This window comes from Mastomys coucha, chromosome X, assembly GCF_008632895.1.
Source record: "Mastomys coucha isolate ucsf_1 chromosome X, UCSF_Mcou_1, whole genome shotgun sequence".
Taxonomy (NCBI): domain Eukaryota; kingdom Metazoa; phylum Chordata; class Mammalia; order Rodentia; family Muridae; genus Mastomys; species Mastomys coucha.
In genome coordinates, this window is record NC_045030.1 from 127,705,395 (window position 1) to 127,716,218 (window position 10,824).

The 10,824-nt window shown below is 39.5% G+C and overlaps 1 protein-coding gene across 1 annotated transcript in view; it reads left to right on the plus strand.

The window, feature by feature from the left end:
- Cenpi (centromere protein I) overlaps positions 1-10,824 on the plus strand; it is a 55,244-nt gene that overhangs the window by 3,624 nt on the left and 40,796 nt on the right. Inside the window, 3 exon segments of the mRNA XM_031368296.1 lie at positions 388-525; positions 5,868-5,986; positions 6,274-6,381. Of these exon segments, the coding sequence (XP_031224156.1) occupies positions 388-525; positions 5,868-5,986; positions 6,274-6,381 (365 nt within the window).

The following is a 10,824-nucleotide window of genomic DNA, read 5'->3' on the forward strand; positions in this document are numbered from 1 at the left end:
TTTAAAAATCACAGTGCCAGGTTCCATCCCACACTAACAAAATCAGATGGTTAAGAGTAGATGATAAACATTAGTCCATTTTGAAGATTCTCAGGTGATCACCGTGTCTGCCAACTATGCTGGGAAGATGTCTTCTTTTCTCTATATTATATCATTTATAATGTCTGTCTACATATATATGTGTGTGTATATATATAAATATATATATTATATATATATATATTATATATATTAGAGATGTCAGTGCATGATGAAAAGTATTGAGTAATAAAGGCTCTCAAGGTTTTTTTTAAGGAAAATATTTATTTAACAAGGTTGTAATTGTTGAGGATGGAACACTGAAAGAATTTTCAAGGTCTCATAGTTTAATATTTTTTCCTTTTCCAGGTCCTAAAAAAGCTTCACTGAGTAAAAATACGGTCTTGGAAAAACACTTGAAAACCGTGGAAAATGTGGCTTTGAACAATGGCTTAGCTCCAGAGACAATTGATATTTTATTGAATGTGGCACTCAGTGGCAAGTTTGGTATGTTCCATTTGTTGTCAATTTCTTGTTAATTTTCGCCTTTCCTCACAGTTTGTGGGTTTTATTTGTTTTGTTTCGTTTTTTTTTCCCTTTGAAAGGAAATGTACTGTGTGATGTATTAGAACGGCGGGTCGTGTCAGAATATACACTCTAGGCTCAAACAGTTCCATGTGTAAAAGGTTTAATTGAGGGTTCTGACGAATTGACCGCAGGTAAAGGTGGGAGGTGAGCCCAGTGGATTCTGGGAATATGGTGGCTGTTGCCCTGGCAACAGGTCTGTGAGACCCACCCATGCATCGACCCAGGCTTTGGATGTCCTGATGCTAACACTGTTTTTTTGTTTTTTTCCTGACAATAGGTTTTTTAATACAATATATTTTTATAGAATATATTTTATACAATCACGGTTTCTCCTTTGTCATATCCTCCCAAGATCATCCCTACCTCCTGGCCTATCCCACTCCATGATTGCTTTCTTTCTCTCTTTAGAAAAAATAAAGAAAACAGGCAAATAAACAAACCGGAATAGAACAAACCAAACAGGCCAACAAAACACACGAGCAGCATATACACACTCGGAGGCATAATAAGATAACTGAAGTTAACTTAGAATTTGCTAAGTAGACTAGATTGGTCTTGGATTTGCTTTGATCCTCCTGTGTCTGCCTCCCAAGTCCTGGTAGTATAGATGTGTACCACCACAGCTAGGCTTTTTTTAAAAGATTTATTTATTTTGTTTTATGTGTATAAGTGTTTTTGCTTGCATGCACGTATGTAAATCTTGTGTGTGTCTGGTGTCTTTGGAGGTCAGAAGTGTGTGTGGAATACTCTGGTGCAGGTGGTTGTGAGCTACCATGTGGGTCTTAGGAACCAAACCCAAGTTCTCTGCTAGAGCATCAAGTTCTTCTAACTTCTGAGGCCCAAGCCTTTAAGATTTTTTGTTTGTTTGTTTGTTTTGTTTTTTGTTTTTCGAGACAGGGTTTCTCCCTATAGTTCTGGCTGTCCTGGAACTCACTCTGTAGACCAGGCTGGCTTTGAACTCAGAAATCCACCTGCCTCTGTCTCCCAAGTGCTGGGATTAAAGGTGTGCGCCACCACCGCCCAGCCTGCCTTTAAGATATTTTTGTTTTTGTTTTTGTTTTTTTTTTTTCGAGACAAGGTTTCTCTGTATAGCCCTGGCTGTCCTGGAACTCACTCTGTAGACCAGGCTGGCCTCAAGGCCTTTAAGATTTTTTGAATTAAGTTGTATATTGAAATCAGTTGCCCTGCTCTCTCCATGAATTCAATCTACTAAAATGACAATGTGGGATTTTCTATGTTTAGACTGCTTCATGAGCCAAGAGTACTGTGCATATTGCTGAAAGTGACCAGTTACTACATCTTTATAAGAAGAATGCATGTCTCTGTCACCAGATGCAGGAAACCATTTTTTAGCATTTTTTTCAGAACCATAGAATAAATAGTGTTCCCAAATAGGGTCTTTAAAAAAATCACTTAGTCTGTTTCATTGCTTTAGGTTTCTATTTATCTGCCAAGGTTCTATTTATACTGTCTTCATTTCAGTATCTCTGACCTTGTGGTCAAAATGCTTTTCTCCCCTGTTCTTGTCCTAAGTTCCTTGGTTAGGGTAAGAGATAGGAGAGACTAAGAAATACCACCTGATCACTGTCTTTTTACTTTTAGATTTCTCTCACCTGAATTCACACATTCAGGATAGCTCATCTTCATTTTAGTGTGTATAGGCCAACAACCTGGCTCATCAGACCTCCGTGCAAGCCTGAGACTTGAGTTCAGTCTCTGGGACCCACGTAGTGGACTGAGAGGACCAATTCGCACTTTCCCACTTTTAGTCCTCTGATCTCCACGCATATTACACAGTATAGGAACACATACACACACAAAATAAATGGAAAAGATAAAACAAGGATGTAAGACTGGCCCAGACTGGTTAAAGAGAGTTAATGTCAAAGCTAGAGTCAGGAAAATTACATCTCCTAACTCTCATTCTAGTGTCTATGCCTACATTGCCACAGTTTTTGCTAATAGTACAGCTATCACATGTATGCTTTAACACAAACTGTTTTCTTGTCTTTGCATATTAATGTATAACCTTCAATTCTCTTTACAGAAGTGGGTGTGAATGTGGTTATATGAGCATTCACTTTAAAGGTAACATGCTGGCTGTGTGGACATTGTTGGTAAATACTTGGAACTGTAATGAATAGAATTTGATAAAGCACATAGAAAAAAAGCACTGTGTAGGATAAGAAGGAATGATTAGACTAGTACAGAATGCTACATCCCAGCTAATCCCAACAGAATGTGTTTCATTCTGTAACTTTCTCAGCTTTTAGGAAAAGTTGAGGTTGCCAACCTATTTTCTAATTCTTTGTTAAAAGATTTAATTTTAGTTGTGTTTGTATCTGTGTGGGCGTACAAGCATATGGATGCTGGTGCCTGCAGAGATAAGAGGCATCATAGCCATTGAACCTACAGTTGCAGATAGTTCTGAGCCACTTGTATGGGCCCTGGAAACCGAACTCTGGTCCTTTGCAAGAATAGTATACATTCATAACCACTGAGCCATCTCTCCAGTACCCCTCCCTTTTTTTTTAAATTCAAGACATCTCTCCAGCACACCCCCCCTTTTAAATTCAAGACAGAGTTTCTCAGAGCCTGGAGAGGTGGCTCAGCAGTTAAGGTTTAAATCTCAGCACCCATATGGCAGGCAGCTCACAACTATCTGTAACTCCAAGATCTGACACCCTCACAGAGAAAGGTTTCTCTGTAGGCTGTCCTGGAACTCATGCTGTAGACCAGGTTGGCCTGGAACTTAAAGATCTAATTATCTCTACTTCTCAAGTTCTAGGAATAGTGGTATGAGTTTCCACAACCATCCCTTTAAAAAATAATCTTAAATGTAACAACTCATGAAGATACCTGCTAGTAGGTTTAGCCCATTAATAATAATCTGTTGTGTTATTGCAAAACTAAAGTGAAAAACACTTTGAGATTTTTTTTTTTGTGATTGAAAGGCTTTTTAGTGTTGAGATATAATTCATATACTAAAATTTATGATGCCTTAAGAATTGAATGTATTGGGATGAGGATATGGCACAGAGACAGAGTGCTTACCTAACATGCATGAGGCCCTAAGTTTAAACCCTGGGACTGAAAAACATCCACATTGTATCTTTTGATATTCACTGAGTCCTGCCATCGTCAAAATGATCAAATTGCTAAATATTTTAATCATTTAATCAAAAGGAAATGCTTTTCTTAGTTCTTTTGAGACAAGGTAATGCCATATAGCTCAGGCTGGCCTCAAACGTATGATCCTCTTTCCACAGCTACATGCTAGGATTACAGGCCTGTACCTCCATGGTCAGCTCTTAAGGTCCCCCTTACCTTTTTGATACAGGGTTTCTCTATGTAACAACCCTGGCTATCCTGGAATTTACTCTGTAGATCAGATTGGCCTTTGTCATGCCCACTGCAGTGAAATCCAGTGTCAGGACCAAAAGCTTGACCACGGATCTGAGGCATATAGCTTCAAGGAAGCCAGTCTCCTGGGGACTTTTTGGCATTCCCTAACTCAGAGGTGGCCCAGATTTGTCCTTGCCCCCCAAGATATGATTTATTAATAACTAAACAAAAATTGGATGTTGCTTTCTGACTGATCATCAAAGTTCCAACATCTTAGCCGAACTCTGGTTTGGAATTTCACAGGGAGTGTTACACATTCAGACTAATTGCCTCCGGCATTGTTAGGGAGATAGTGAGGGAGGTCGAGCATTGAAGTTTAAGATTAGCATAGTGGACCTTTACTAAGGATGGGCTGGACCTTGAGCCTGGTGTGTGAATGAGAGTGCAGCAGTGAGCATATGAGCTTCTACCCTCATGTGGCCAGCAGTTCTCCACCCCCCCCACCCCCATCCCCGTGGGGTATGGTGGGGTGGGGTGGTGGGGTGCAGTGACCTTCCAGAAGAGGCTGCTGCTGCTTTAGTCTCATTGTGTTTTCAGATGCCCTCAGATGTACCTTGACCACTGAGCCACCTGACTTTTCTTTTTCATTTGTAATGACCATAAAGGTCTGATGCTTAATTTTAAGAATATACATTCAGATTCTGCACTTCCTTGTGTTGTGTCTGTCATTTTTTCAATTGACAATGTCTTGTCAACCTGTACTGGAACCCTGTTTCTCCCGCAGGTTGAGGGGCCAAGGCTGGCCAGCCTGCGGCAGGCCTTGAACTCAGAAATCCACCTACCTTTTTGCCTCTCAGGTGCTGGGATTAAAGGCATGAGCCACCGGGCCTTATCCCTTAACCTACTTTTTAAAAAAAGTAATAGATGTATTTGGGTCAAATAATTTGACTTAAGAGCTGAGGAGATGGCTCAGTTGGCAAAGTGCTTGTCATACAAGAATGAGAGCCTCTGTTTAGATTCCCAGCACTCACTTAAAAGTCAGGGGCAAGGGGCTAGACAGATGGCTCAGTGGTTAAGAGCACTAGCTACATTTCTAGGGAGCATGGCTTTAACTCCTAGCGTCTATATATGCCTCACACCCTTCTGTAACACTAGTTCTGGGGATCTGACACTCTTCTGGCCTCAGATGCACATGTGATGCATATGCATATGCAAACAAGATACCCATACAGAGAGAGAGAGAGAGAGAGAGAGAGAGAGAGAGAGAGAGAGAGAGAGAGAGAGAGAGAGAGAAGACAGACAGACAGACAGGGGCAGAGGCCTGTACCTGTAATCCCATTGCTGTGGGGATAGAGACCAGAGGATCCATATGGCTTGCTGGGCAGCCAGTCTTTCTGAGTTTGTGAACTCCAGCTTAATTGACAAACCATGTCTCAAAAAGTAAGGTGGATGGATGAGGCTAGAGAGATGGCTCAGTGGTTAAGATTACTTGCTGCTCTTCCAGAGGACCCAACATTGATTCCCAGCACCCAGTGGCAGCTTACAGCTGTCTCTAACTCCAGTTCCAGGGGATCCAGTCCCCTCTTCTGACCTCAGTGGGCCCTGCATGCACATGGTACACAAACATACATGCAGGCAAAATACCCATACGTATAAGATAATATAATACAAATAATTTTTGAAAAGCAAGGTGGAGAACAATTAAATAACCTAACACCAAGCTTTGTCCTCCACACAGATGCATGCTTACATGCACACACATCTGCACGAACATGGACATGTACACATCCAAAATAATTTGCCTTTTAGTAGTTTGTTTTAGAGGTTTTAGAGAATTATGACCCATAGTGAATAATAGCAAAGGAACGATTGAGACACTGAAATCCAGTTTAATTTAGAAGTGGTCTGTTTTCCAGGAAATGCTGTAAACTCACGGATATTGAAGTGCATGATTCCAGAAACTCACATATCAGAAGATTCTGTGGTTAAGGCAGTATCGTGGCTCTGTGTTGACAAGTGTTCTGCTAATACCAAGGTAATCTTTTTGGATACTTTGAAGATAAGTCCTTCAGAAGCCACTTAAGGGTTAGCAAAGAAGAATCACTTATAGAGTAATGGCAGTGGCCTATTGTACATAACCTGTGGTTTCAGAACAATATAGCTTGATAAAAGGATCCTGTTCAAAAAGAAATTTTTACGATGAAATAAAAATCTATTATTCTACTTGGTGCTAGAAGCTTTTAAAATAACACTAAGGGGGGATTAACATTCTTCTGTAACAATTCGCATTTCTCTAAGGACTGTTTTTTCTCTGTCAAACAGATACTTTTTTATCGTTGGTTGGTTGCAATGTTTGACTTTATTGATCATAAGAAGCAAATTAATTCTCTGTATGGCTTCTTTTTTGCTTCATTGCAAGATGATAGTCTGGTAAGTAAATATTGACCAGCATTGAGCTTCAGTCAAATACTATATTTGTACATGTTGGAATGCCACCTAATGTGTGTTCTATACTTAAAGATATGTTAAGAATACAGAAGGTATAAAGAATTGCACAGCAGCCTAGCGGTAGTGGCGCACGCCTTTAATCCCAGCACTTGGGAGGCAGACGCAGGCGGATATCTGAGTTCGAGGCCAGCCTGGTCTACAGGACAGCCAGGGCTATACAGAGAAACCCTGTCTCAAAAAACCAAAAAAAAAAAAAAAAAAAAAAAAAAAAAAAAAAAAAAAAAAAAGGAATTACACAGCAGACATCTTTGCCACACTGTCTCACAGATTAGTGAATCCATGGTATTTGCTGTATATCTTTTAAGAAACTAATGTTACAGACAGAGTTTTGTTGATTTAGCCCAGTTATTGTCATTTCCCCTTTTAAACCACATCAGAATCCTTTGGGTGACTTGGTCTGAATTTTCTCAACAGTGCAAAAACTACATCAAAACCAATAAGAAGGAAAATATTATATTTCACAAGTTGCAAATGGGCCAATTTTTATTAAATAGCATAATTATTCCTATTAACATATTAATAATGCTGAGAAATCAACCTATTGGCCACCTAGAAGATTTTCAAGGATGATCAGTAATTTATAGATCACATAAAGCACATATGTAACCAAATTCCTCTTGGCTTCGGGAATGGAATTCATACATTTATTTTATTTATGAAAATTCATGTCGCCATCCTGTTTCTTTCCTTGTACTGGGTAGGCATAAATTTATTTTTTTGAAGATTTGTGTGTGTGAATGTTTTGCTTACATGTATGCTTATGAACTGCCTGCAGGCTTGGTGCCCATGGGGTTCAGAAAAATGTGTTGGATTCCCTGGAACTGGGATTATAAGCAGTTGTAAGCTGACATGTGGGTACTGGGAATTGATCCCATGTCCCCTGCAAGAGCAGTAAGTGCTCTTAACCACTGAGCCCTCTTTCTAGTCCCTAGATTAAAAAGATTTAGCTTTTTGTAGTTCAGTAGTATAAACATGTAGCAAGGGAATTTAAGGAAATCACATGAAGGTAACAATTCAAGAGAGATGGCTCAGTGGCTAAGAGCAGCTGCTGCTTTTTCAGAGGGGCCTGGGTTCAATTCCTAGCACTTACAGGGTGGTTCAAAAGTATCTTTAGTTTTGATCTACTATAAATTCAGTTTCAGGGGATCAGGTGCCCTCTTCTGGCCTCTGCAGGCATTACACACATGTAGTACATAGATATACAATGCAGACAAAGCACCCTACACACTTTTTAAAAAGTTGAATTGTAAAAGACGGCAAAATAAAAACATGAAGATAGTAATTACTATATGATATTTGAAAATGAAACCATACAAATCAGTGATTAGTAAAGGAATAAAAGATGTAAGCATTGAGCCAGGCCTTGGAAGGGTGAATTGAATTTGGGATTTTTTTAAAAAGACAGTTTTACTATGAAGCTCTAGCTAGTTTGGAACTTTCTGTGTAGATCAGGCTGCCCTTGAGTTTAAAGATCTGCCTGTTTCTGCCTGCCAAGTACTGGTGTGCCACCATGTTCTGTGCTTTAGGACTTTGACAGAAGTAAATAGTGTTAGTTAAGAGGGAGAGATTTCAGGCAAAGCAGTGAGATATAGAAGTTGTGTTTTAGGAGACTACAAATAGACCAGCCTGACTTAGCTGAACTTGGTTTTGGTGATAGTGGATCGTAAGACTGAGAAATGTGGGTTGGGAATAAATTGTAGAGGTTTTTTTTTTTTTATAAGAAGTTGAACTTTATTGTTTTATTTTGAGACAGGGTCTTACTACTTATAGAAAATGACTTAAGACAGATAGCAAAACAATGTTTCAAAAATACTCAAAGCTTGCAAGATAATGTATATAACTCTTTAATTTTTGTGTAGTCATAGATAAGTGTATTAATCAGCATAGTTAATTTTAGAACATGATCATTACTTAATTTACTATAAACACTGAAGTACCATATAAAATGTGGTCTTTTATAACTGGCTTGTTTTATCGTTAATTTTGTTAAGACTTATTTTATAATTTTTATTCATGTGTATGTCTGTGTGAGTGCATTCCATATATATGTGGGTGCCCTCAAAGGCCAGAACAGAGTGTTGGATCTCCTGGAGCTGGAATTATAGGTGGTGTGAGCTGCCTGATGGGGATGCTTAGACTAGAACTTCTTCCAGAAGAGCAGGGAATGCATTTAACCATGGAGCCCTTTCTTCAGCCTTCTTTTTAAGTGAAGTGTTTTTTTTTTCTTAATACTTTAAAGAATACATTTGTGTTTAGTATGTGTGCACATCCATATTCCAAGGCACATGTGTGGAGGTCAGAGGACAGCTTGAAGGAGTTGGGCCATTATTTCTACCGCGTGGCTCCTGGGATTTGTACTCTTGTCAGGTTTGGCAGCAGGCACCCTTTTTAACCCGTGGAGCCATTTTGCTGTCCCCTACATTTTATCTGTTTTGGGTGGATATGTGGGTGGTTATTCCACAACATATGAGGAGGAGGACAACTTGCTGGACTTGGTTCACTCTTTGCATGTTTGTCTTTGAACTCAGCTTATCAGGCTTGGTAACAGGTAACTTTGTTGTTGTTGTTGATACCCGCTGAGCTGTTTTGTTAGATCATGACTGGCTTTTTAAAATGAGAACTATATTTTTAAGAGTTTTTAAAAAAAGATGTAATTATTTTATGTGTATGGATGTTTTGTCCATCCATATGTACATGCCTTACGTGTATGCCTAATGACTTTGGAGGTCAGGAGAGAACCTTAGTCCCCCTGGTCCTGGAGTTATAGTATTGAGATGCCATGTTGGTGGTAGGAATTGAACCCAGATCCTATGTAAGAGCAGTATTCTTAACCACTGAGCCCACTCTTCAGCCCCTCTAATGTTTTTTCTAACTGACTGACTACATTTGTGTAAATATCACCTAGCTCAACAAATGGAAAAAGACTCTAAGGTTTATTTTTATTTTTTTGAATATGAAAAAATACATTGTGTTCATAACAAATGTATGTGAGTGTCTATATGTATCTGCCATGGTGGACTGTATGTGAATGTGGGTATGTATCTGCTGTGGTGGACTGTATGTGAGTGTGGGTATGTATCTGCTGTGGTAGACATGTGAACATCAGAGAACAACTTTCAGGACTTGGTTCTCTCCTTCCACTGTGGGTTCCAGGGATCAAGCTGAAGTCATCAGACTTATGCTGCAAGTGCTTTGTGCCTCCTAAGGCACTGCTGCTATTTTCTGGTTTGTATGTTTGGGATAGAATGTCCTGTGTAGTTCAGAATAACCGTGAATTCACTATCTTCCTGCCTTCTCAAAAGTGTGGGGGCTGTAGGTGTGAGTCAGTCACCATGGCTAGCAGTGGGGGGTTTAGCTTTTAAAAGTCATATTTCTTAAAAGTCATTTTCATGGGCTTTGATAGGATTCTGACTGTGCAGTGACTCAGATGTGCCAGTTAAATATTTGCCATCAAGGCAACTACAATGTATGAGATGCATATGGATTTTTCCTTTCTAGATGTGATTAGAGGAGAATGTCAGATTCCACCTAATACCAGCTGGAGCCTCTGGCCAGCAATTAGATGGCATTCATTTTGTATTCAACATGATGAATAGTGTTGCTAATGGCTCATATCCTAGGGTGTGAGGTAATGAATTTGTACCGAAATCTAAATTCTTTCTTAAAATTATGTTTAGAGTCTAACTGAATCCATTCCTAAGTGAAGAAAAAGCAGTTTAGAATATGCTGTCCTTCAAAGTCTAGGGTAATGACTACTAATATGCAAATGTATTTAAAGACTATCATTGTGCTGTTTTTTGAAAAACGAGTGTATTTATTATTTGTATGTATGTGTGTACATGTGCATGCATGTGGGTATGACTTAAGTGTGTGAGTGTGGCTGTGCACTCACCACTGCAAATGGGTTTTTTTTTTGTTTTTGTTTTTGTTTTGTTTTTTGATTTTTCAAGGCAGGGTTTCTCTGTGTAGCCCTGGCTGTCCTGGAACTCACTCTATAGACCAGGTGGCCTTGAACTCAGAAATCCGCCTGCCTCTGCCTCCGAAGTGCTGGGATTAAAGTTGTAAGCCACCATGCCCAGCTATAATTGACTTTTTCACTTTTGTTTACTGACAGCAAGTATTAACAAACTTAAAGGTCCAGAAATAAATATTTTTACATATAAGGGCCATATTATTTTAGTTACAACAGGTATAATTTCAAACTAGCTATTGGCAATGCAGGAATGAGTGGGAGTGGCATCTGCCCTTCTGCCTGCTTGCCAGCCTGCCCATCTACCCATCCACCCACCCATCCACCCATCTACCACATCTACCTATCCATCCACCCATCGACCCACCCATCCATCCATCCATCCATCCACCCAC